Source organism: Pipistrellus hanaki (assembly GCF_964339955.1).
Source record: "Pipistrellus hanaki genome assembly, chromosome: 10".
Classification (NCBI taxonomy): domain Eukaryota; kingdom Metazoa; phylum Chordata; class Mammalia; order Chiroptera; family Vespertilionidae; genus Pipistrellus; species Pipistrellus hanaki.
In genome coordinates this window covers 21,359,327-21,381,385 of record NC_140512.1, presented here as the reverse complement: position 1 = coordinate 21,381,385, position 22,059 = coordinate 21,359,327, and the positions used below count along the sequence as shown (strand labels likewise).

Sequence of the window (22,059 nt, the reverse complement as noted above, 5' to 3'; positions counted from 1 at the left end):
AAAACATAATGTATCGACATGAATGGCACAAGCAAGCAATAATAAGTATTAGTGCTATTAAATGAAATGGTCCCTGTGTGCAGAGTTGGGGATCTTGGTAGTGAGGCAGCTTCTTGATGCCAGTAGACACCCTCCACAGTCATAAAACAGGGCTTTCTCCACATCACCCCCTACCAGTAGGCACACACCTTCCCTATTGTCCAGTAAAAATGATACATAACTACTCAAAAGGGTACTATTACATTTTGTCTTTGAATAAAATGTCAATAATTTTAGTAAATTATCCAATTTGTGGATTTTCAATCTCAGTATATAGCTTTGGTTTTATATTACATAAATATGTATGTATGAATTATGTATATATGTACATACTTATTTTTACAGGTGAAGGTGATACCACACCTACAATAGTCAACTTAGACCGTAAGTAATATTTTGTATATTTGTATATTTTGTATATTTGTGTCTCTATGTGTCAGAAATGAACCATTACTTTCTTCATAGGAAAATACCTTATCACTATATTAACTTCCATTATAAAAATAAGTTGGTCTATTTTTACTTTTTTTTTTTTTGATGTGCATATGTAGGGGGATACAAAGGTAACTGCATACTAAATATCAAAATTCAATTCTGTTATCAGACATTATAAGAAGTTATATTTAATCTTGAAAAAGCATTTATATTTCTTATAATTCTGGCCAAAATGTATGTATGGACCTTTACCCTCTTTTTAAGTTAATAAAGATGCAAAAATCAGAAGGAATAAAATCAAAAGGTTGGGAAATTATGCAGCATCTCTATCCCGCTCTATTTTTAAAGCTCTTTGCATGCTCTACTAGGCCAAAGATGACATAGCCTGAGAGGTTCGGTTAATTTCCAATTTAAGAAAATCTGTTGAGAGCCACTGATTTTTAATTTTTGCTAGGATAAGGCAAGGAATAAAGAGGAGGGTCAGGAAAAAGTTTACCTCAGAGGATTCTATATTGTCATTTGGATATAATGATTTGAATGTAGTGGTTATGTCATTTGGATACAATATCAATAATTAGAATATTGATAAGTTATTTTAAAATTGCTATGCATTCTGACTTTACTATTTCAGAAATAATAAACCCAATATATTTATGTTTGTTTGTCTCGTTCAGGCTATTGGTTTTTGTTGGCATTTAGAAATTACCACCATAAATGACATAAATTTTATGTTGAGATTGGTGGGGGAAATATAGACATGGAGAACTCTACTTTCTTAGTGCTGGGTGAGGAAGGCCACTGTTGCTCTCATGGCAATGCTGTTGACCTTGAGTTGATTAGTTTTTCTTTGTTACTCATCTATGATGAGGATTGCAAACATTTTGGGCCTAATTTGGCACTGTAGCCATAAAACATTTTCACCATCAAATGTTCTTCTTACAGAATTGTGGTGGTTACATTTGCCTAGGTACCTTTGCCGAGCACCACAGTATTAAAAAATGTTTAGTTAAAATGTTAAGGGGAGTGGGGTGAGAGTGACTGGATTAAAAAAGTGAAGGAAACAGCTAAAGAATATATGTGCATACCGCATTTGTAAGGGCCAAGGAAGGCGGAGACAGGGGAGAGTGAAGGTGGGCAAATGGGGGAAGGAGGACTCCTACAATAATATCAACATTCATTTTTAAAATTAAAGCCATTTATGTATATAAATCATATATAGAAGTTATGTTTGGTTCTCTCTTTAGATCCCGTAATATCTTGTGCCAAAACAAAACAATTACGAGTTGTAAATGGAATTCCAACACGAACAAATGTAGGATGGATGGTTAGTTTGAAATACAGGTAATTATTAATGATACAAATCATATGTATTTGGCTTATTCGCAGAAGATGCATTCCCATCATTAAAATATGATCTTAAAACTTTCTGTATACTACATATATTATACCATATGGTAATCAGAATGTTAAAATATTTTTGTCAATAACCATCTTTACCAGAGCCTCATCACTTAACAATGAACCTGAATTTTAACTACGTTTTCTATTGTTTTTAAGGCACCTTACATTTCCCCTCCAAGCCTTTGTGCTGTTCTTCCCACTACATGTTGTAGCTTTCTCCCTCCATATTTTGTGATTGGAAAAATCCTTCTCATTCTTCAAATACTAACTGAAATATATCTTGTTTTGGGAAACCCTCTCTGTTCCTTTAACTATAGCCTCCTAGAGTAGAGAAAGAAAGTACATATTTTACTACAATTAAGTCACAGTGATACTAAAGTAGAATAGAGACAACTTGAAATCGAAGTTCTTGTATGAATAAGCCAATTCTTAGCAAACAGAATCCTTTGATATATACCAGGTAGAAGATGGTCTAAAGTTCTCTTTCAGTATGCCTTCCTTTTGAGCAATAAATGACAACTTTTATAAATATGTGTGATGATAATTGTAGGGTAGCTGTCCTAGGTGTGTAGTACTGAAATAGAGTTGTGAAACCTACCGGAATTTTAAAGCTAATTGTAGATGAAGATTTAATGAAGGCTCCAAAACTTATGGAGACTGTTTCATTCTATTTATTATAGAAAATCTTTCAAAAATCTACATCTCTAAAATAATTAGTTATTCTTTGCAAATCTCATAATTCCATAAAAAAGAGATATGTACATATGAATTTATTATTACCAATACAATATATAAGGATACCCCTTTGGAAGTTTCTGTGGAGAAGTAGATAAAACTGTTTTTCATTAGATCAGATTACTATAAACTTTTAGGGGAAAATATTTTTCTTTTAAATCCAAGTTCTCTAGTAGAAACAACAGCTGTTTAGTTATTCTTCCAAAACACATACTGAGAGGAACAGAAATTAAAACGCGATATATACTCTTATCCTCCTGTGTGGTACAGGCCATAAATAACCATGGTCTTAATCTGGGAATCTTTTGCTATTATTCTCACAAGCACTGAACATCTGTACACTTTGGAAATGTAAGTTGTGAAAAGTTGTACTTTTAAAAAATTTCTCTGCCAAAAACAATGGACTTACAGATTTTGGATATCACCAAAATAAATGTACTAGTATTTGTTATTCTCCACAAATATCTTAAAATTTTCCAGATGACATGTCTTGCAAACTTGTTTTAATGATATGTTGCTGGTCTTAAACTGAACAAACAAATGTATTCAAACTCGATTGTATTTTAAGTTAATATATCAGAGCTAAATAATAGTAATGAATAAAGGAAATAGTGTCCAAATTTTGCATATTGCTGCCATCACATGTCTTTTAGTTTAAATAAAAACTTAAATTTGCATTTTTCATAATTAAACACTGAAGAAATTATGTTGTTTTTATGGTTCATATTTTTATAATTATCCTATATGTGTAGCACATACTTTCTCTCATAAGGAATGGATCTTGGTATGTAGTGACAGGGTTCCAAATACAAAAATAAAGTTGATTTCATAAAATTGTAATCACGTTATGAAAAAAAAAATGCTAACACTGCAGTTACCAAACATCTCTTTCTGATAAAAGGATTACCCATTTGATTCAAGTTGGGTTAATTTCTACATTTTTCTCTCAAATGCATTTATTTTTAACAAATATAGCCATAGATTTTGAGTTAATTGGCAGCCAACCTTGCACAGATGTTACTTGTTTCTCTTTCCTCTTTCTTGTAGAAATAAACATATCTGCGGAGGATCATTGATAAAGGAAAGTTGGATTCTTACCGCAAGGCAGTGTTTCCCTTCTCGGTAAAGTGTTTCTGAAACCAATTATTTGTTTTGAGCAGTTAAAAATATGCATGGCTTCCACTTAGCTTTTAGACTTAGTATGCGTATTTATTTAACGGAGATTTACCAGCATGGGGTGAGGACACTATTTTTTATTTTTTATTTTTTAAGATTTGGCTAGCAAAACTTTCTTTGACTTAATTATATTTACTTACTGGGTACTGCTTTTATTCACCTTTTCCCACAATTGGCATTACTCTAATTTGAGTGGGAAATTGCTAGAATTATGCAAATAATTTAATTACAACATCTTGCATTCTATATTTCTAGATAGAAATTCTTTTTCTGATTTTGTTTCTTCTTATTATTGAATTTAGTGAATTATCAAAAACTTTCTCCCGATCCTCATTTCTGCTTTCTTGTGGAGAGAGAGCCTCCAAATCATTCTGGGGCTAATTTCCAATGAAACTTAATCTAAGGAAAAGACAGGAGACAGCATTTGTAAGCTAACTTCCTGATTCTCATCAAGGTCACTCCGATTTTGTTAATATAAATTTCAACCCCCAGTAAGAAACCAAACATACACACAGCTGAAGTAAAAGGAAACTTTGTAGTAAAATTGCCTGAAAAAAATTTTTCTCTCTAGCAAAACATAATCAAAATTTTTGAAACGGCCATTTAGATGTTCATCAGTTTATAAGCTATTTTTTATACGTACTTTTAGCCATCAGAACTTTGCATAATAAATATGTTGCTCTTTATTTTATTTTGAGAGATTTTACATTTAGGTGATTTTTTCTGCACTTATAAGCTAAAATAATATATATGAATAATCTTACACAATTTAAAATTATATTTTACCCTTTCTTGTTTTTTTTACTTAGAAACAGAGACTTGAAAGACTATGAAGTTTGGCTTGGAATTCACGATGTCCATGGGAGAGGAGATGAGAAGCGCAAACAGGTCCTCAATGTTTCCCAGGTGGTATACGGGCCAGAAGGATCAGATCTGGTATTACTAAAGCTTGCTAGGTTAGTTTCTACAGGAGGATTTGCATTTTTAACCTAGACTGAAATTGTTAAAGCTCTTTCCACTATGTGGCTATTCGTCCGCTCTTATGTAGATTTGTTATAAAAAATGTAAGTCGTGTACTATATATGAACATATATATGTGTGTATAACTAATTTACCTACCATCTACTACAGATTTCTAAATTATATATTAAACATTCCCTTTTTCTCTTTTCTTTGTTAAGAAACATGACTTTTTATTCTCTCTAAATATCATATTAAATATTTAAACTACATTTCAATCTGTTAATTTGTACTGAATCCAATCAAGAATGCTACCATTATATTTTGTCTTTTCAGACCTGCTGTCCTGGATAATTTTGTTAGTACAATTGATTTACCTAATTATGGATGCATAATTCCTGAAAAAACCACTTGCAGTGTTTATGGCTGGGGCTACACTGGATGTAAGTTATTTTTCATAAGGCAATACCATACTTATTTTATTTAAAAATTTTTATTTGTTTCTTACTTTTCTCACCTTACTTTGTGCTCATTATCTGTACATTTTTTTTTCCACCACTCTAGCGATCAACTTTGATGGTCTGTTACGAGTAGCACATCTCTTTATTATGGGGAATGAGAAGTGCAGCCAGTACCATCAAGGGAAGGTGACTCTGAATGAATCTGAAATATGTGCCGGAGCTGAAAATATTGCTGCGGGACCATGCGAGGTAAAAAGGGAGCTTTTTAAATAAGGCATAAGTGATTAGTAGCATAGTTTCTCATGTTTATTTTTTTGTCTATATTTTTCAAACAAAAATCATTGTACACCAACATGTTCCAAGAGAGAGGAATTGGGAAAGATAACCCGGTATTATCTTTGTACTTTTTATTTGAACTAAACAGTGATACAATCCATGTTTCATTAGCAGTAAACTATGATGGCATTTGTCTCTAAAAACAACACACACACACACACACAAAAACCCAAACCCCAAACAAAAAGCCCCAATAAACTGACAGAGCCAGTTTATTAAACTAAAAGAAGCTGTTCTAATGAAAAACATACAATAGGAGTTTGATATAATAGCTTTAATTGTTCTAATGTCTTTCTAAATTTATCTAATCTTCCCAAATTCTCCCCAAATGGACCATATTAATAATTTTATTAAGAAATATCTGTCGCCGAAACCGGTTTGGCTCAGCGGTAGAGCATCGGTCTGCGGACTGAAAGGTCCCAGGTTCGATTCCGGTCAAGGGCATGTACATTGGTTGCGGGCACATCCCCAGTAGGGGGTGTGCAAGTGGCAGCTGGTCGATGTTTCTCTCTCATCGACGTTTCTAGCTCTCTATCCCTCTCTCCTCCTCTCTGTAAAAAAATCAATAAAATATATTTAAAAGAAAAAAAAAAGAAATATCTGTCTAACCCAACCAGTGTGGCTCAGTGGTTGAGAGTCCACCTATGAACCAGGCGGTCACAGTTCAATTCCCAGTCATGGCACATGCCCGGGTTTGCAGGCTCACTCCCTAGTAGGGGGCTTGCAGGAGGCAGCTGATCAATGATTCTCTCTCATCATTTATGTTTTTGTCTCTCCCTGTCCCTCTCTCTGAAATCAATAAAAAACATAATTTTTTAAAAAAGAAATACCTTAGTTTTTAACTTTTAAATCTGTTTTCCATTAAGTCAGGGTGTGTGTGTGTGTGTGTGTGTGTGTGTGTGTGTGTGTGTGTGTATGTGTGTTAACAAATTCTATTTTAAAAACCAAAAGGTCAAAGTCTATGACTGTAAGAGCTTGGACATTATAATTTGTTAGGCAACTGTTCTTTCAACTTGGCAGTGTTCCTATCCCTGTGTTACATAGACAAGCTGTTAAACTGTTACTTTAGATGTATTTTTGAATGTAAGAGACGCACTTCTCAAGCCTGGGAGCTGTGGAATTGTAGAATATTATGTGTAGCGAAGCATAGAATGAGTTCAGTATTAGTGAAATGTCTTTTGACATGTAGGAAATGGCCTAAGTAGGGAGCATTAATATGTATAGAAATGCATGTGTTAAATACATTGCTCAGACTTATTCCTGAAAAGAAAGCATTTACTTAGTTAAGGATATTTTAAAATTGCTTAAAATGATATGGTTAGAAACAGATTATGTATTTATAACCACTTTAAATTCCCTGTTTTCCAGTAAGTCAGTATTACTGTGTTCGTTATAACAAATGGAAAGAACAGGGAGAAAGGAATTCTCCCTCCCTCCCTCCCTGCCCCCCTTTTCCCTTCTCCCCTCCTCCCCACAAGAGCGAGCCCTGTGAGCATGAAGTTTGAGCTAGACCCAATCTTTGCTATCATTTAAGAAGCGATGCGCTTTTCCTACTGCCATTACTAAAAATGCATTGGCAACTGTTCCTCAGGAATAACCTGCAATCAGGTTTATCATCTATGCATTCTTAGATTCCTAACTTTAGCATGGGAGTTTTCATCGTATTATCACATATTTGTTATTTTTATTATAGGGACAAGATTTGACTTCAAGTTGATCCTACCACTTCTCAAAAATAGATTTGTCCTCTAGAATATTTTTTTAAAACAGGGCAATAAATCAACGAAACCACTGAAATCTAAACACTTAAAAAAGAAATCTCCCAAATATTTGTAGCATCACATTTAGTAAAAGTTACCAGATGTAAATTGCTTTGACGATAACATAGTTTACTGGTGATTTTATTTTAAAATCAAATGTATTAACTTATGTGGCATGATTTATATGAAGTCTCATAGAATAGACTATATTTTTACTGTTTTATATTCTACTTCACCCTTACTTTGATTTTTCCCATCATAGAATGCTGATAGCTCTCTTATTTCCATCTGTATCACAGAACTAAATGTAGCAATAGTTTAGTTCTATCTCATCACATCACTGTTGTGAGAGAATTAAGATATTTTCAAATACTCTTCTTCATACCAGGATGCCAAAAAGTCATTTATCACAATTGTAGGAAGCTACATAGTTCATGAAGGTGATGAAGAACATTTATAATGATTATATACAACAATATGTGTAAATATAGGGTGGGGGCAAAAGTAGGTTTACAGTTATGAGTATGCAAAATACAGTGTTTATTCTTGTAATCTTATATATTCATTATTGTATTATTTTCCGTACAAACAACTGTAAGCCTACTTTTGCTCTACCCCATATATGTGACTATAAAAATATACACAAAAAATCTATTCATCTATCTATCACATATCTATATTTGATGATTTAAAAGGGTTACCATACAAAAATGCCATAAAATCACAGGTTGCCTTCCATAAGGAGGGGTATAAAATATAAACATAATTATGTATAACTACTAATGCCAATAGTAAGTACAAAAACATTCTTTTTTTTATGCCTGGAAAAGCATTATCTAAACAGTAAATAAAATTATTTTTTTCAATTACATGTTTTTGTTTCACTTGTTAATATCATTTTAGAGACAGGATTGGAGGAAGGAAAAAAAAGCTTTATAAATAAAATTTAATGCAATTTAATCATTAAACATGTATAATTACAGGTGGGTTTTTTTTGGTATTTTCATTTATCAACATTTTCCAAATATTCTGTATTGAACATATTTTAAATATCAGAAGAAAGTAAAACAATATAAAATCTACCTTCTCAAATAGCTACCAGTGGCTATGTGTTAGTATGCATTCAAAAGAGACAAAATCCACTTTCAAAGATGGAAAATATGTCATCCTCAAATGAATACTACACATTATAGGACACTTGGAACTTTTGTACTTATCTCAGTCTTACTTAGTTATTAACTCAATAGAAGTTTGAGTTAATAAATTTTATTTAACTTACAGTTATTCTCTTTTTTGTATATATGTACCTTTTATTTAAATAAAACTGTAATTTTATTTAAATTACAGTTATTCTCTTTTTTGTATATATGTACCTTTGAGATACAAATCTATATAGAAAATGTTAATGAATCATTTTTATTTCTAAAATAATACTTTGTTGTTGTCATTGTCACATGTCTTCTTCCTAGGGGGATTATGGTGGTCCGCTTGTTTGTGAACAACATAAAATGAGAATGGTTCTTGGTGTCATTGTTCCTGGTCGTGGATGTGCCATTGCAAATCGTCCTGGCATTTTTGTCCGAGTAGCATATTATGCCAAATGGATACATAAAGTTATATTAACATATAAGGTACCACCGTCATAGCTAATGTAACTGTGCCTGAAGTTTCCATCAATACAACTCCCCTTTACATGAGGATTCAGAGAACATGGAATTAAAATGTCACTTAAAACAATCCTAAGACACTTGAGTGTCATGTTTGTTAGATACTCAATAATATTTATGAGTGTTTTCTGTTGTTTTGTTTGTGAGTGTTATTTTGTAAATGTTGAAGTGAACTAAGGTACATGAAAGTGCAGTAACATATCTCCTGAAGATACTTGAATGGATTAAAAAAATGCAAAGGTATCATTGCTGGATGATAAAAGACTTCACGGGAAAATCAATTAATCTCTCTACACTGCTTTCCAAGGTTAGTTTCTTAAGAATGAATGCACCATAAGTTAAAATTATTTTAACCTCACAAAAATAATTTATATCTTGTTTTTTAAAAAATTGTAACTCAATGTAAGTTATATTATCTTTCATATGCCATACATTATATTTCATTTGTTCCTCCTTACTGTGTATCCTGTAATACTAGTACACATACTTTTCATAAGAACTTGTACCCATATAGACAACCCTGGGTGCCCTAGAGTTTCAAATTGTGGTGTTATCTAGTGTAACCCTTAAATATTCTGAAAGAGTACTTATAGATTTTCCTTAAGAAAAACAAACAAACAAACATAAAGACCAATAAAAATATTAAAAAAAGGTGCAAAATAGAAATGACAAGCTCATCCTGATATGCAATCTGCAGATGACCTCGAGGGTTGGCATTGAAGGTGTGTTAAATAACAAAGTTAAATAACACCTAATCTAGGTGGCTACATATATTTATCATCCTCGTTATTTTATGTAGTTTCTAATTCTTAAAGGGAAGAGAGTGATAGGTGTGTTAGTGTCATTCCTTTCTTCCAAATTTAGGGCCACTTTTTTATGTAAGATATTTTTAGATTTATTTTCCTATAGTATTTTTTAAAATCTTAGATGAATATGCAATTGAAGTTTAAAAGTATTTTTAAACATTATTTCAGGGGAAATTTTTCATGTCTCCAAAGATTTGCAAATAACCCCTTTTCAAATTATTCATTAAAGTATATATTGAAGAAAAAAATTGAAATCCTTTTTTTTTCTACCTGGAAGTTTTTAGCCTAATAAAACTTTACTCAAGTAAAGGAAGAATGTAAAATAAAAGGAAAAAAATGACTTGTCCAAACTCCTTGTATTCAATTTTTTAAAAAATTGAATCTGCTAAATGGGCTATTTTATCAAGATAGCTTTATGTGATCTTAACTTCATCTTACATAGATATTTCCTAACACCATGGGGAATAGTCATTCAAATTCAATAGTCATTCAAATTTTATATTCTGTATGATAATAACTGAATTATCATATTACTGTATTTGTTGTGATGAGCTGAATATCATTTATTGTCAATAAATAAGAAAAAGAGTAATAGGATAGGTTCTGAATTTTCACAAAATTTTTTCTTATAGAAGATCTTTAAAAATAATGATTTGAATGATTCAAATCCAGCGTCCACACTTCTCCAACAAGTTTCTCTTGAATGATGTTTATTAAGGCCAAGGATTTTATTAAAGGGTAAAAACAGAACCACCAATAAACCATCAGAATGGGGCACAAAGAAGTTCTCCCTTTGGGAAGTTTTCTTTGTAATAGAGGGAAATGGGAGGAATTGACAATAAAAGCAAGATGAACAAAATCTGTGCTATTTTAGGTGGTAGAACAGGGTATAATCATATATTTTTATCTAGTGAAGGATACTATTACCTGGGCATTCTTTTCTTAATAAACTACAAACATGAAAAATCCAATTTATCCCAAAATCCATTTCATTGTGAGTCACGGACCAAACTATCTTTCAAATGAGAAGTTTTCATTGCTATTTTTGTTTTGGCTGTTTGAATAATGGTCATGTATTGTTATAATTATGGACATTTTCTGATGTCTACCAGGAATAGTAATGTAAAATTAAAATGTGTGTCATAATGCCTCTGCTGTGCAGAAGGGATGATAATCCTTTTGTATGCTTCTTTAATTTTATTGTAAACTATGTAATGACTTTTACCTATGTGCTGTGGGCAGGTCCTCAGTAAAATGGTTTCTATTGAATCAATCTCTAGTATCAACAGGCTCTTGCTTGCTATCTCAGTGTTTCAAACTGTGGGAAATGTGAGACACTGGAAAGCAAGAAAAATAACAATAATGGTATGTGATAGCAAAATTGTATTTCACTTATTCCTGTGAATATTTCTTGTTGGTACCAATGGTACTGTACAAAGTGGATGTTATAGCCACAACATTCTCTTGAAGAAAAGAAACACTGTCAAGAAGTTAAAAATTGCTGTCAGGCATTTTCTTGTTGCTTCAAAACATGTTTTTAAAGAAATACTGGTTTTGCAATGTAGGGATCATGCTGTAAATAATTTTAATAAACGCTAATACTAAAAAAAACATTAAAGTGATGATTTACTAAGGTTCAAAATTGACTACTTTCAAATAATTATATCTCATATTTATAGACAAACTCATTTGATAAAAAAATAACTTGAGTAAAAAGACATAGTGTGAACAAATTACTTTTCACAACAAAGCTCCAAAATAGGTTATCTTTTAAAGTTCAACTAAGGTCTGAATTTACTAATACAAAAAAAGAAATTATTCTATCCATTAAAACTCTGGGCCTTATATAATCTTGACAGTGTAATTTTAAGTAGATAACTTCCATTTGCACAAAAGTTTCTGTCTTTTAGAAACTGAAAATGGAATACTGTGGATGTTATGACTGTTTATGTTGTGTGTAAATAGGAAATTGATAAGCTGCCTATTCAGTGGTATAGCAGGATGCTTACCCAAAAAGGGAACACTGTGGTTATGACATATATGAAGTGTCTGTAGTTAATAAAGTTGTTATTTTTATAACCATGATTATATTAATATTATTCTTAATGATAATAAAATATTTTACCAAAATGCTTCCCTTCTCTTATTATAATGATATTCTAGTATATGAACATATTTGAATCTGCTGTAGTGCTTAATGCAATAAATGACAATCATTTTAATAACATGCAAATAAAAGGGCACATCTGTAACACTATAACCTGATGAACAAAAAGATAGATACAGAGGCAGTAAAGCACCGAACAGACTGTCAAATTACAGCAGAAAGGCTGGGAAGTGTTGCGGGGTAGGGGGTGAGGGGGGGGAGGGAATCAACCAAAGCACTTGTATGCATAAGCAAAGGACATAAGACACTGGGGAGGTGGGATGAGGGCATGCGACAGGAAGTGGGGGAAGCTGGGGGAAGTTCAATGGGGGGAAAAAGGAGATATATGTACTACTATATGTAATACTTTAAACAATAAAATAAATAAATAAATAAATATTTTCAATAATAAAGATAAATTAAAAAAAAAGAAATGTCATATAACCTGTTTATAGAACTTAAGATAAAAGTTATTATTTTATTCCAATATATATCCACGGCAATAACAGTAGCCTTTATTAAACCATTAATTTCTGTGCACTTCAATTTCTTCCACTGTGAAATAATGTCATCCTTCATATTTGCTAGAATGGCGCTATGATATAATTTGCTAATATATATATATATATATATATATATATAATATTATCATGAATGATCAACTACATGTCTTTACTATATCACTCTTTATTACAAAGATAATCATAGATAATTCAATTAATTAATTTGGAGTATATCTTCAAAATAGGTATTAAACTCAGAATAAATATGAACCGAATGGGTTCATTTAATTCAAATTGCAAGCAAATTTGAAAGGACTAATTATCAATTGATCAAACCAAAAAGAGCTCAGTAACACCACTGGTTATTTCAAGTTATGCTATTCTGTCTCTTCCCAAAAGGGTTGCTCTATTTTTTATGCTGTAAATAATTATGTCATGATTAATGGATCTGTTTCTAGAGTCCACAATAAAATATCTGATCTTCTTCATGATTTTAATGCAAGCAGAATATATGCACTTATTAATTTCTGGTGTTAGTTTCTTTAATAGATAGCATTGAACAGATTCTCAAGCAGTGTAAATATCTGGAATTTGATAAATAAAACTTGGACAATAATGTTATTAGCTTTTTAATATCAGTTATTCACTCTTACAAGTTGTAATGCTTTAATTAATGACCATGTTTTAGTGTTCAAAACAGAATCACCTTGGTTGGCATTTTCTCAGTGTGTTAGTCCAGAATTTTTATCATAATTCTATCCATTATTTTCCTACACAGACACCATCCTTAATCAATACAGTCTAATTTTACCAAATTAGAATGCCTTCATGTAAAATTCAGAATAAAAGTATTATTCTAGACAGTTTATTTTTCTTTTACACCTTACATTTACAAATATCTTCATTGCATATATTGTTTAGGAAAGCTGAAGTTTAAAAGTAACTTCAGGATAAAAATAATATTTATAGTAAATGGGACAAAGTTTACAGGCAAGAACATCTTGCATAAACACATCTAAGCAAGACAGACAGTACTGAGCAAATGAAAACACTTATATTTTTATATATTTAAAAAGAAGTGTGAGATGATACATTATAAGTATATGTATGCTTTAAATAGATAAACAACAACGTCAAACAAAACTATCAGTCTAACTTTAACTCTGAACTAGCTTTGGACTCTCATCTCTCCCAAATACTCCTGAACACTCATCACTTTATTTCATCATCTGGACCATTACTTCCCATGTAGACGTCATGGCTGCATTCAACAGTTCTGTGAACATTAAGCTTTTCTTTAACTCTTCAAACCCTTCAACTGTCATGAAATTTCTCTGTGAAGCCATCTTCAGCATCCTCAGGTAGAAATCATCCCTTCCCCAGCCTACCACTGGGTTTGCTAAAGCTTTCTGGTCACTTGTTATAATAGTCTTCCTATAACTATATGAAGTTGATTTTTTTTTTTTTTTCTTTGTATCTAATGTGCAATCTACCTCCACCCCATTTAAACTCTTTGGAGACAATAGATTTATCTTGATATTAATATTTATATATTCTATATTTTGCACAGTGCTTCATACAATATAATAACCTATATACTTTATAATTATTCATTAATCTATCATCTTTTTGAACGTGTGTCAGTATAACCCAGAGATTGATAATATTTGTAGAAATTAGACAACTCTCATTGAGGACTAAGAATTTTAGGGTTTTGTATTTAATTGTATTGTGTAAGTTTGAAATAGTAAATGGGACTATTTTTAAGTGGCTTATTATATTTCAAATACTAGAAGATACAGTTAGAAAAGAGAAAGCATTAACTCTAAAGATATAATACATATATATTTATAAATGTGGTTATTAAAAATGGAAAACTAGATTCTAGTTTGTTAATAGATACAGGTGTTTACTTCATACAACCTAATATAGTTTTGATTACATTGGTGAACATTTCTCATCTGAGTTTCTTGCATAAAGTGTTGATGTCAGAACACAGAGGGGAAAAGTCATATCAATTATTGCAAAAAATTCTAAGTCAACAATAGTCCAATCCCTACTTATGTGCAAATATGCCATCTGCTGTGTGCATTGAGAAGTTTCACAATATTGTTACTCAATTAGCAAAAGGTTTTCATTTGGTGAGTTTTCTAAACTAAGAGAAGTTAACTTGGGTAACATGTTGCAATAAAATGTAGAGAAAAGGCAGATGGACTTTTATATTATTTTTTTCACATGTTTTTAAAGCTTTACAAATATCCAGTTTTCAGACCACTGAGTTTTAGGTGGCTAAAATCCAAAAACAGTGATAGTTTAGGATATATGATTATACTCTGAAACAAAGACTTTATATCTTATAAAAATAATAGAAGTGAAAATTTGACATTACGGAATTATAAAAGTGACTAAGGACCTTTAATGTACCAAGACAACGTGCACTTATGATTTAATATTTTTAATTGGTTGTTCCAAGAGCCATTATGAGAGAAAGTTCTCAAGTCCTTCTGATTAAGAATAAGACTTTTCAGGGGGAAAAAAGATTGATATTTGAGCCAGACAGTTTAGGTACCAGGCAGAATTTTATAATTCTGAAGGCTACAGAATATATAAATGAATAAGAAAACACATCGAGTCCCTCCCTATGGACATTTCTTAAGATAGGAAGTATTTCTTCAGTGACTTGAGAAAGCTTTACCCAAACTGTCTCTTGCAAAGAAGTATGAAGAACAGTGAAAAGCTGTACTGAGGCCCTAGCTGGTTTGGGTAGACCAAACATTGGCCTGCAGACTGCCTAGTCCCAGGTTCAGTTCCTGTCAAGGGCACATGCCCAGGTTTAGGGCTCAATCCCCATTGTGGGGCTTACAGGAAGCAGCCAATCAATGATTCTCTCATCATTGATGTTTCTATCTTTCTCTCCCTCTCTCTTCTTCTCTGGAAATCAATAAAAAAAAATATTTTTAAAAAAAGCTGTGCTGAGAAGAACAAAATGTCCAGGGCTTGAATAAGTTTTAGAGATGCTGAGATGCTTTATTTACATGGGTTGCTTTGTTGCAGAATTGCCAAGGGCCTTGGATATTCATGTTGTGTTTTGAAGCTCCATGAGCGGGCATGGTATGGCATATACTTTAAATTTACTGTGCTACATAATCCCCTTAAAATTGTGGAGACAATATTTGCCCCTTTAGCGTTAGAGTTCTGCTAAGTGCAGTCCAGGAAAACTTGATTTACATATTTATTTTCTGAATGGGAAGCAGTAGAAACTACATAGTTCTAGATTTTTATGGTCTTTTATAGCTTACAATAATTTTTCTTCTCTACAAAAAAACTCCCAGCCATCTTTCCATTTGGCGAATTTTCCCAGATCAATTTTCTTTTTTACATGATTTATCTCTTTATACTCAATTTGAGTAAAATTTGGACATTTAGGAGTTGAGGCATATTTTTCTTGACATATGTGTACCATCTGCTTGACATCTCGTATCATGGGGAAAAAAAGACAAGTAAAGATTATAAAGAAAAAAAATAGAGAAGAGGAAGGAAAAATAAGCCTGGAGGAAATTTGGGAAAGTTTTCTGGAGTTGTTTACATTCGCGAGAAGTAAAATCAACAAAAAAGATCTAAAGTATTATTTATTAGCCTCTTTCCTTCTTAGTCACAACCATTTGTACAGGGTGGGGCAAAGTAGTTTTATAGTTGTGAATACATAAAACAGAGTTTATTCTTGCATTTTTATTTATTTATTATTGTATTATTATTCATACAAACAACTACAAACCTACTTTTGTCCCACTCTGTACTAAAAATTAAAATTTCAGGATGATAATAAAAGGAAAGTGGTAGAAAATGAATATAGGATAATGTGGAGGATATTAGCAAATATTCATATTCGTACTCTAGACATTGGAAATGCTAATTTGAACCCCTTACAAATACCAAATAGTCCCTTTATGTAGCCTGACCCTGTCATTTAAGTGAAATCCTGTTATCACTGGGTGTTTTAGGAAATTATATCAATACTTCCTCTAAGTCAGTATTAAGCTAATATTATCTTGTTACTTCCCATCTTTTTATCTAAGCCTACTATAGATGGAAGAGAGCTGTATGCTCCGTATTTCCTTCCAAATTAGGGACAATTCTGAATATAGGAGTCCCCCTTAGCCACGGGTTCACACTCCACTGTTTCAGTTACCTGTAGTCAAAAATATGTCCTGAAAATATTAAAGAAAAAACTCCAGAAATAAACAACTTATCAGTTTTAAATTGCGTGCCATTCTGAGTAGCATGGTGAAATCTTGCTCAATCCTGCTCCGCCCCACCAGGATGTGAATCATCCCTTTGAGCAGCATATCCACTCTTTATAAGCTTATCTACTCATTAGTCACCCAGGGGCCATCCCAATGATCAGATCCACTGCTATGGCATTGCAGTGCCTGTGCTCAAGTAACACTTATGTTACTTAATAATGACCACAAACACAAAAGCAGCGATGCCGATCATTAAGATATGCCAAAGAAAAGCTGTAAAATGCTTCCTCTAAGTAAAAAAGTGAAATTTCTTGATTTAATAAGGGAAGAAAAAAAATGAATGCTGAGGTTGCTAAGATCTTCAGTAAGAATGAATTTTCTATCTGTAAACTTGTGAAGAATGAAAAAGAAATTTGTGCTAATTTTGTCATCATCTGTACTATTCAAGGTTTCAGACTTGGGGTCTTTGAACAAATCCCTGGTTTGGGGGTGGGGAGGTGTGTTACTGTGGCTGGGAAGAAATACAAAAAGAAGGTGTAAAGGTTTTCTTTATAAAAGTAAATCTCCTCTGGTATAGAGGTCTCTAGTATTCCCCTAAATCCATTCTCCACTTCTTCCTTTGTAACAGAATCCCCAATGTTTAGCTGGACACACGGAGCCTAAGATGTCATATATCCTTGTTACTTATCCTTTCAGCTACTTAGGTTATGGCCTGGGAACTCCTGGGAAATGTTCTTAAAGGGAGAGTGCCTTTTCTTTCTCCTTTCCCTTTTCCTGGAACTTAGACTTGATGATAGAACCTTGATCAGTCATTTTGGACATAAAACTGAGCTGAGCGCTGAGACTAACATAGCAATAACACCGACAGAGCCTGAGTCCCTGATGATTTCCTGAATTGACCTTGCCAACTCTGGACTTCTACTTCCAGACTGCTTTTATATGAAACAGATATAAAGTTATTATTTCCAGTTTTTGTCATTCGTAGCTAAATCTAATTATAACTGATAACCCCACACCTATGGGACTTCCTTTTATATTAATAAACAAAATAGTTACTATATGAATACTTAACCTTGCAAACTACAACAAAACCACAAAAATACAGATTCCCTTAACATCTTATAATGATATTCTTGAGTAGAAATTAGAGTGATCCAAACTACTGCTGGTTCACTAAAAAAATCTAAATGAAAGCCAAGACACTTATGTGTGCAGTCTTCTGAATTCCGTTTCATGGAAGGAAAAGCAACAACCTCAGCATCTCTGGTTCAATGATAAACACCCGTTCCCCCCTGCAGGTCTAAGCACATTTGATGTGGAAGCCGAAGCTCCAAGGAAGAGGGATTGAGTGAGGGTATGAACCATGCCCCCGGGGTCTTACATGTGACAGTTGTTCAGGCCCAGTTCAGAGCTGCAGTGCTGAGATCCTGGTGCCGCAGGGAAAACAGGTTCTTTAAGGATATCCAGCTGAAAACAGATGGAACTGATCTAGAGCGGTGGTTTCCGCCCAGACCATGAGGCTGGCAGGACTAAACAAGAAAGGGGGAACCAGCTGCTTGGGACAAAGAGGAGGCTACTACCCCTAGGGTTAAATGCAAAAACTTCAGTAGAATTCAACAACAAATGGAGATGGTAGGCAGAACTATTTCAGGAAGACAGGACTCCATGCTGAAGTTATTGAAGCAAGAAGCAAAGGAGACATAGAAATTAACAATGAAACAAAACAAGTCATTGGTCTTTCAAGCAGCTACCATGGTACCTCTCTGCCAGAAGCTGAATTGATGAGGAGGGAAGAGGGGAGGAGGGAGCTCTGGGGTCACTCAGAATCTTGGGCTCAGATGGAGAGCCAGAGAAGGACTAAGGCATGTCTGCCCTTTTCACATGTGCCTTTTCTATAGGTCACTCTAACAGCACAGAAGAGGGTGGCTTAAGGGAGAACCGCTTTAGATGTAGCCTTTTATAACGCTGAAATCATGGATGGAAAGGATGAAGGCTTCAACCAGGAAAAGGAAATAAAAGTGAAGAGGAATGACCATTTTCAGGCATAACTTGGCGGCAGAATCAGCAGACCCTGCGATCTGAGCTTAGCAAGTGGGAGAAGAATAGATGAGGCAGGGCTTTAGTTTTGGTGGTTTTGCAGATGTTACTGCCTCAACTGGAATAGAAAATAGAGGAAAATCCGTGTGAGGCGGAAGCAACGCGTTCTGGGCTGGGAAGATACTATTTGAAGCCCCTATTGGACATGTAGGTGGAGACAGGCATAGGGGTTTGTCTATCTGAGTAAACCTCAGGAGAGCATTCTGGACTCCAGATAAAGTCAACTGGAAGCATAACCGTATGAAGGGTAGCAAAAAGTTAATCGACTAAAATGCATGCCACATTATTGTGAAGTTAATAAAGTCAACATTTTCAGGTTGTCATTACTATCACAAGAAATAAAAAGGTCCAACTTATGCCACTGTACACCACTGACCATGTGCTGAAGTGATAAAACTTCAAATGATCAGAAGGCCATGTTTGCCAGCCTTACCTCTTTCCCTATCAGGACTGTTGCATGAAGGAAAGAAATTGCAGTTTCTAGATAGGGCCATTGGACTAAGGTGGGCTATGTTATGTTTTTAGATACGTGGATGTCTTGAGAACACTCATAATATTTAAGGTGGATAGAAGAATTTGAAGATTCAAACTACTGAATTAAGGTGGCCAAGACAGAACATTGTGAACTGTCAGTACATTTAATAAGCTTTTAATCCCATTGTATAAGCATGTATTTGGGAAATTTAGAGCTAGAGTTTCAAACTCATCTCCTCACAGATTGCATAACCACAGAACACCCCTAGCCCTATCTGAGGAACTAAAAGCAATTCAAATCTGCCAACAAAGCCAATCTTTTAAAGCTGCTTTAAAAATTAAATCTCTTGCAATTTTCTGAATTGGTTAGTCCTGGCAGGTTCATTTCCCCAGAGTTGGGAAGGACAGCCATACACTCTTCATTCCATGTGATGCTACTGCTTGGTAGTGCGTGTTCGTGCTGCTTCTGCATTTCAATTGCACTTCTGAAAAAAAAAAAAAAAAAAGACCCCAATTTGTCCTTCTGACTGGGAAGACTTCTTACCAGTCCAAGATGGAGCCAAGTCACAAACTGGACTTGAGAAGAAAACCTAATCACATCCATCTTGGCTCAGTCCTCATGAAGGAGTTTGCTAGATCCTTACAGCGGCCATCTCTGCCAGGGTTGGTACTGGTCCCTTTATGTTGTCAAGTAGACTAGACCTCACTTTTGGTTGGGTGGCATTTTAAGTTCTGTTTTAAATTGTTTTAATATATTGTAATTCTTTTTAGGCTTAGACTAAATTTCAATATTATGTACTTTATGTTTATGATCTCAGTTTAAATATAAGTAAATAATAAAACCAAGATTTTTAATTTAAAAAAAGTAGGTTTTGTTTTTGGGACTGGCTCTGTCTCTAGCTGGCTCTGTGTAACCTTGGGAAAGTCATTACACTTTTCTCTTTTTTCTTTGTCAATTGATGAGGTGACTTTTAGCATGCCTTTGAAGCTGTAAAAGCCTATTATTCCATATGATATAATGCCAAAAAAGAAAAAGTAAATCAAATTGTATTTTTACCAGGACTGCAGTGGCCTTATATAAGAAATTATAATATCCTTTGTAGGTGTTTTTCCTTTTTCATAAAACACCCTCTGGTATCTACATTAAAGAGAAAGCAATCTTGGTTTGTTTTAGAATAAATTCTGTGCTTCTTTGTTTTTCTCTTTCCGGCTCCTTTAAACTTTTACCACTATATGTTTCTCTGCAGTTCTTACTATTTCTATCTCATAAGCCTGTTGTTTTTCTTAACCAAAAGATGTATCATTGTCCCAACAAATCTAAAGAAACCTCTCCTGCTAAACTAGTCCCTTACTCCACTAGCCTTCAACTCTACAGGAGTTAGCATTTCAAGCAACTCATATGAGCCATTTCTATTTGACGGTGAGGAGGCCATGCTCCTTTCCATGATGCTCAGGGGGCAAGGCCTGCTTGAAAAGCAATCTGACTTCTGAATAGCTTCTTGCTCATATCCTGCCCAGATGATGGCAGTGTTTATTGTTGTTGTTTAAATGAGTTCCTCTTTTTTTTTTTCCCTTTTTTTTTTTTTTCTGGAAAGAATTAAATTAAGTATTCATTAGAAAGGTTAGAACTAAAAGGTCAAACACAATTAATATTGAAAATCTTCCCCTTGGTGTGTTATTACAAGTCCTTTGAATACTTCCTTTTCTCTAAAATAGATGTAACCTGCCCATGGAATATTATAATGACAATTAAATGAGATAAAGCAGAGCCTGGCAAGTAGAAAGCACTGAATAAGCATTATCTATCATTATTAGATCATCTTCAAATATAATTAAAAACTTACGATGATAAAAATTTTATTAATCTTACGCTAGCAAAAGAAACCTTTACGTAATTTTAAAATGGTTCGTGTCCTTATCATTTGGAAAGTTACATTATTCCCTTGGTAATAAATGTGTCTCTGAATCTGCTAAAAGTGTCATAAGATTCTTGGGAATGCAATGAAGAAGGGACAGGATTTAAAATATTAGGAACTTGAAGAAATGAACAAAAAACAGGGAAAATAAAAGAAAGTAAATCTAAACTTAGTCAAATTACTAGTAGTACAATGGAAAAAGTATTCAAAAAATAGAAAACTAATATTAAAATTGGCAGGATTTAAGATTATAACAATATTAGAAGATTAAGGGAAGGTGAGCCAAAAAGCTGAGTAAAATCTTGTGATACCCTCCAGAAGCTACTTGGACTTCTCAGTGAACACTGTGAGATTCTTATTTTATGCTGGCCTCCCAGATTTGTCTGTATTTATAATGAGGGCAGGCAACAAGTTTTATATATTCACTATTGTGTTCCCATGGTAAGTGATCAATAACTGTGGGCTTATGTATGACAGAAGCCAGTAGAAACAACACTACCAACATTACCACCAAAAAATTCAGAGATATTACTATTTTAATAGTAAACAAAATAATAGACATTGTAAAGTAATTGTACTTTGGAATTGAATTAAAAAAAAAATTCTGCAAGCAGATAATTACTGGTGCATTCATTAAGCAAATATTTACCATGTAGTATTTACCCAGTAATGAAAATAAATGTGTGAAGAAGTTAGACTTAGTCCAAGTTCTCAAGGAGCTAGTAGGGGAACCTATACAGAAATGCATACACACACATCCTATCTAATAAAGAGGGGATATGCTAATTGACCGTCATGTCCTCACAAAGATGGCGGCACTCACAGACAATAAGGAGGGAATATGCTAATTTTTTGTCATGTCCTCAAAGATGGAGGCACCAACAGCCACAAGATGACAGAGCC

The 22,059-nt window shown here is 33.4% G+C and overlaps 1 protein-coding gene across 2 annotated transcripts in view; it reads left to right on the top strand.

Annotated features, from left to right (window-relative positions):
* HGF (hepatocyte growth factor) overlaps window positions 1–11,580 on the top strand; it is a 60,759-nt gene extending 49,179 nt beyond the window's left edge. For both annotated transcript variants that reach the window (XM_084896631.1, XM_084896630.1), the window contains 7 exons: window positions 385–423; window positions 1,719–1,815; window positions 3,658–3,732; window positions 4,596–4,742; window positions 5,083–5,189; window positions 5,311–5,456; window positions 8,773–11,580. In XM_084896631.1, the coding sequence (XP_084752757.1) occupies window positions 385–423; window positions 1,719–1,815; window positions 3,658–3,732; window positions 4,596–4,742; window positions 5,083–5,189; window positions 5,311–5,456; window positions 8,773–8,949 (788 nt within the window). In that variant the 3' untranslated portion in view covers window positions 8,950–11,580. The remainder of the gene's footprint in view (window positions 1–384; window positions 424–1,718; window positions 1,816–3,657; window positions 3,733–4,595; window positions 4,743–5,082; window positions 5,190–5,310; window positions 5,457–8,772) is intronic.
* Window positions 11,581–22,059: the final 10,479 nt, after the last annotated feature.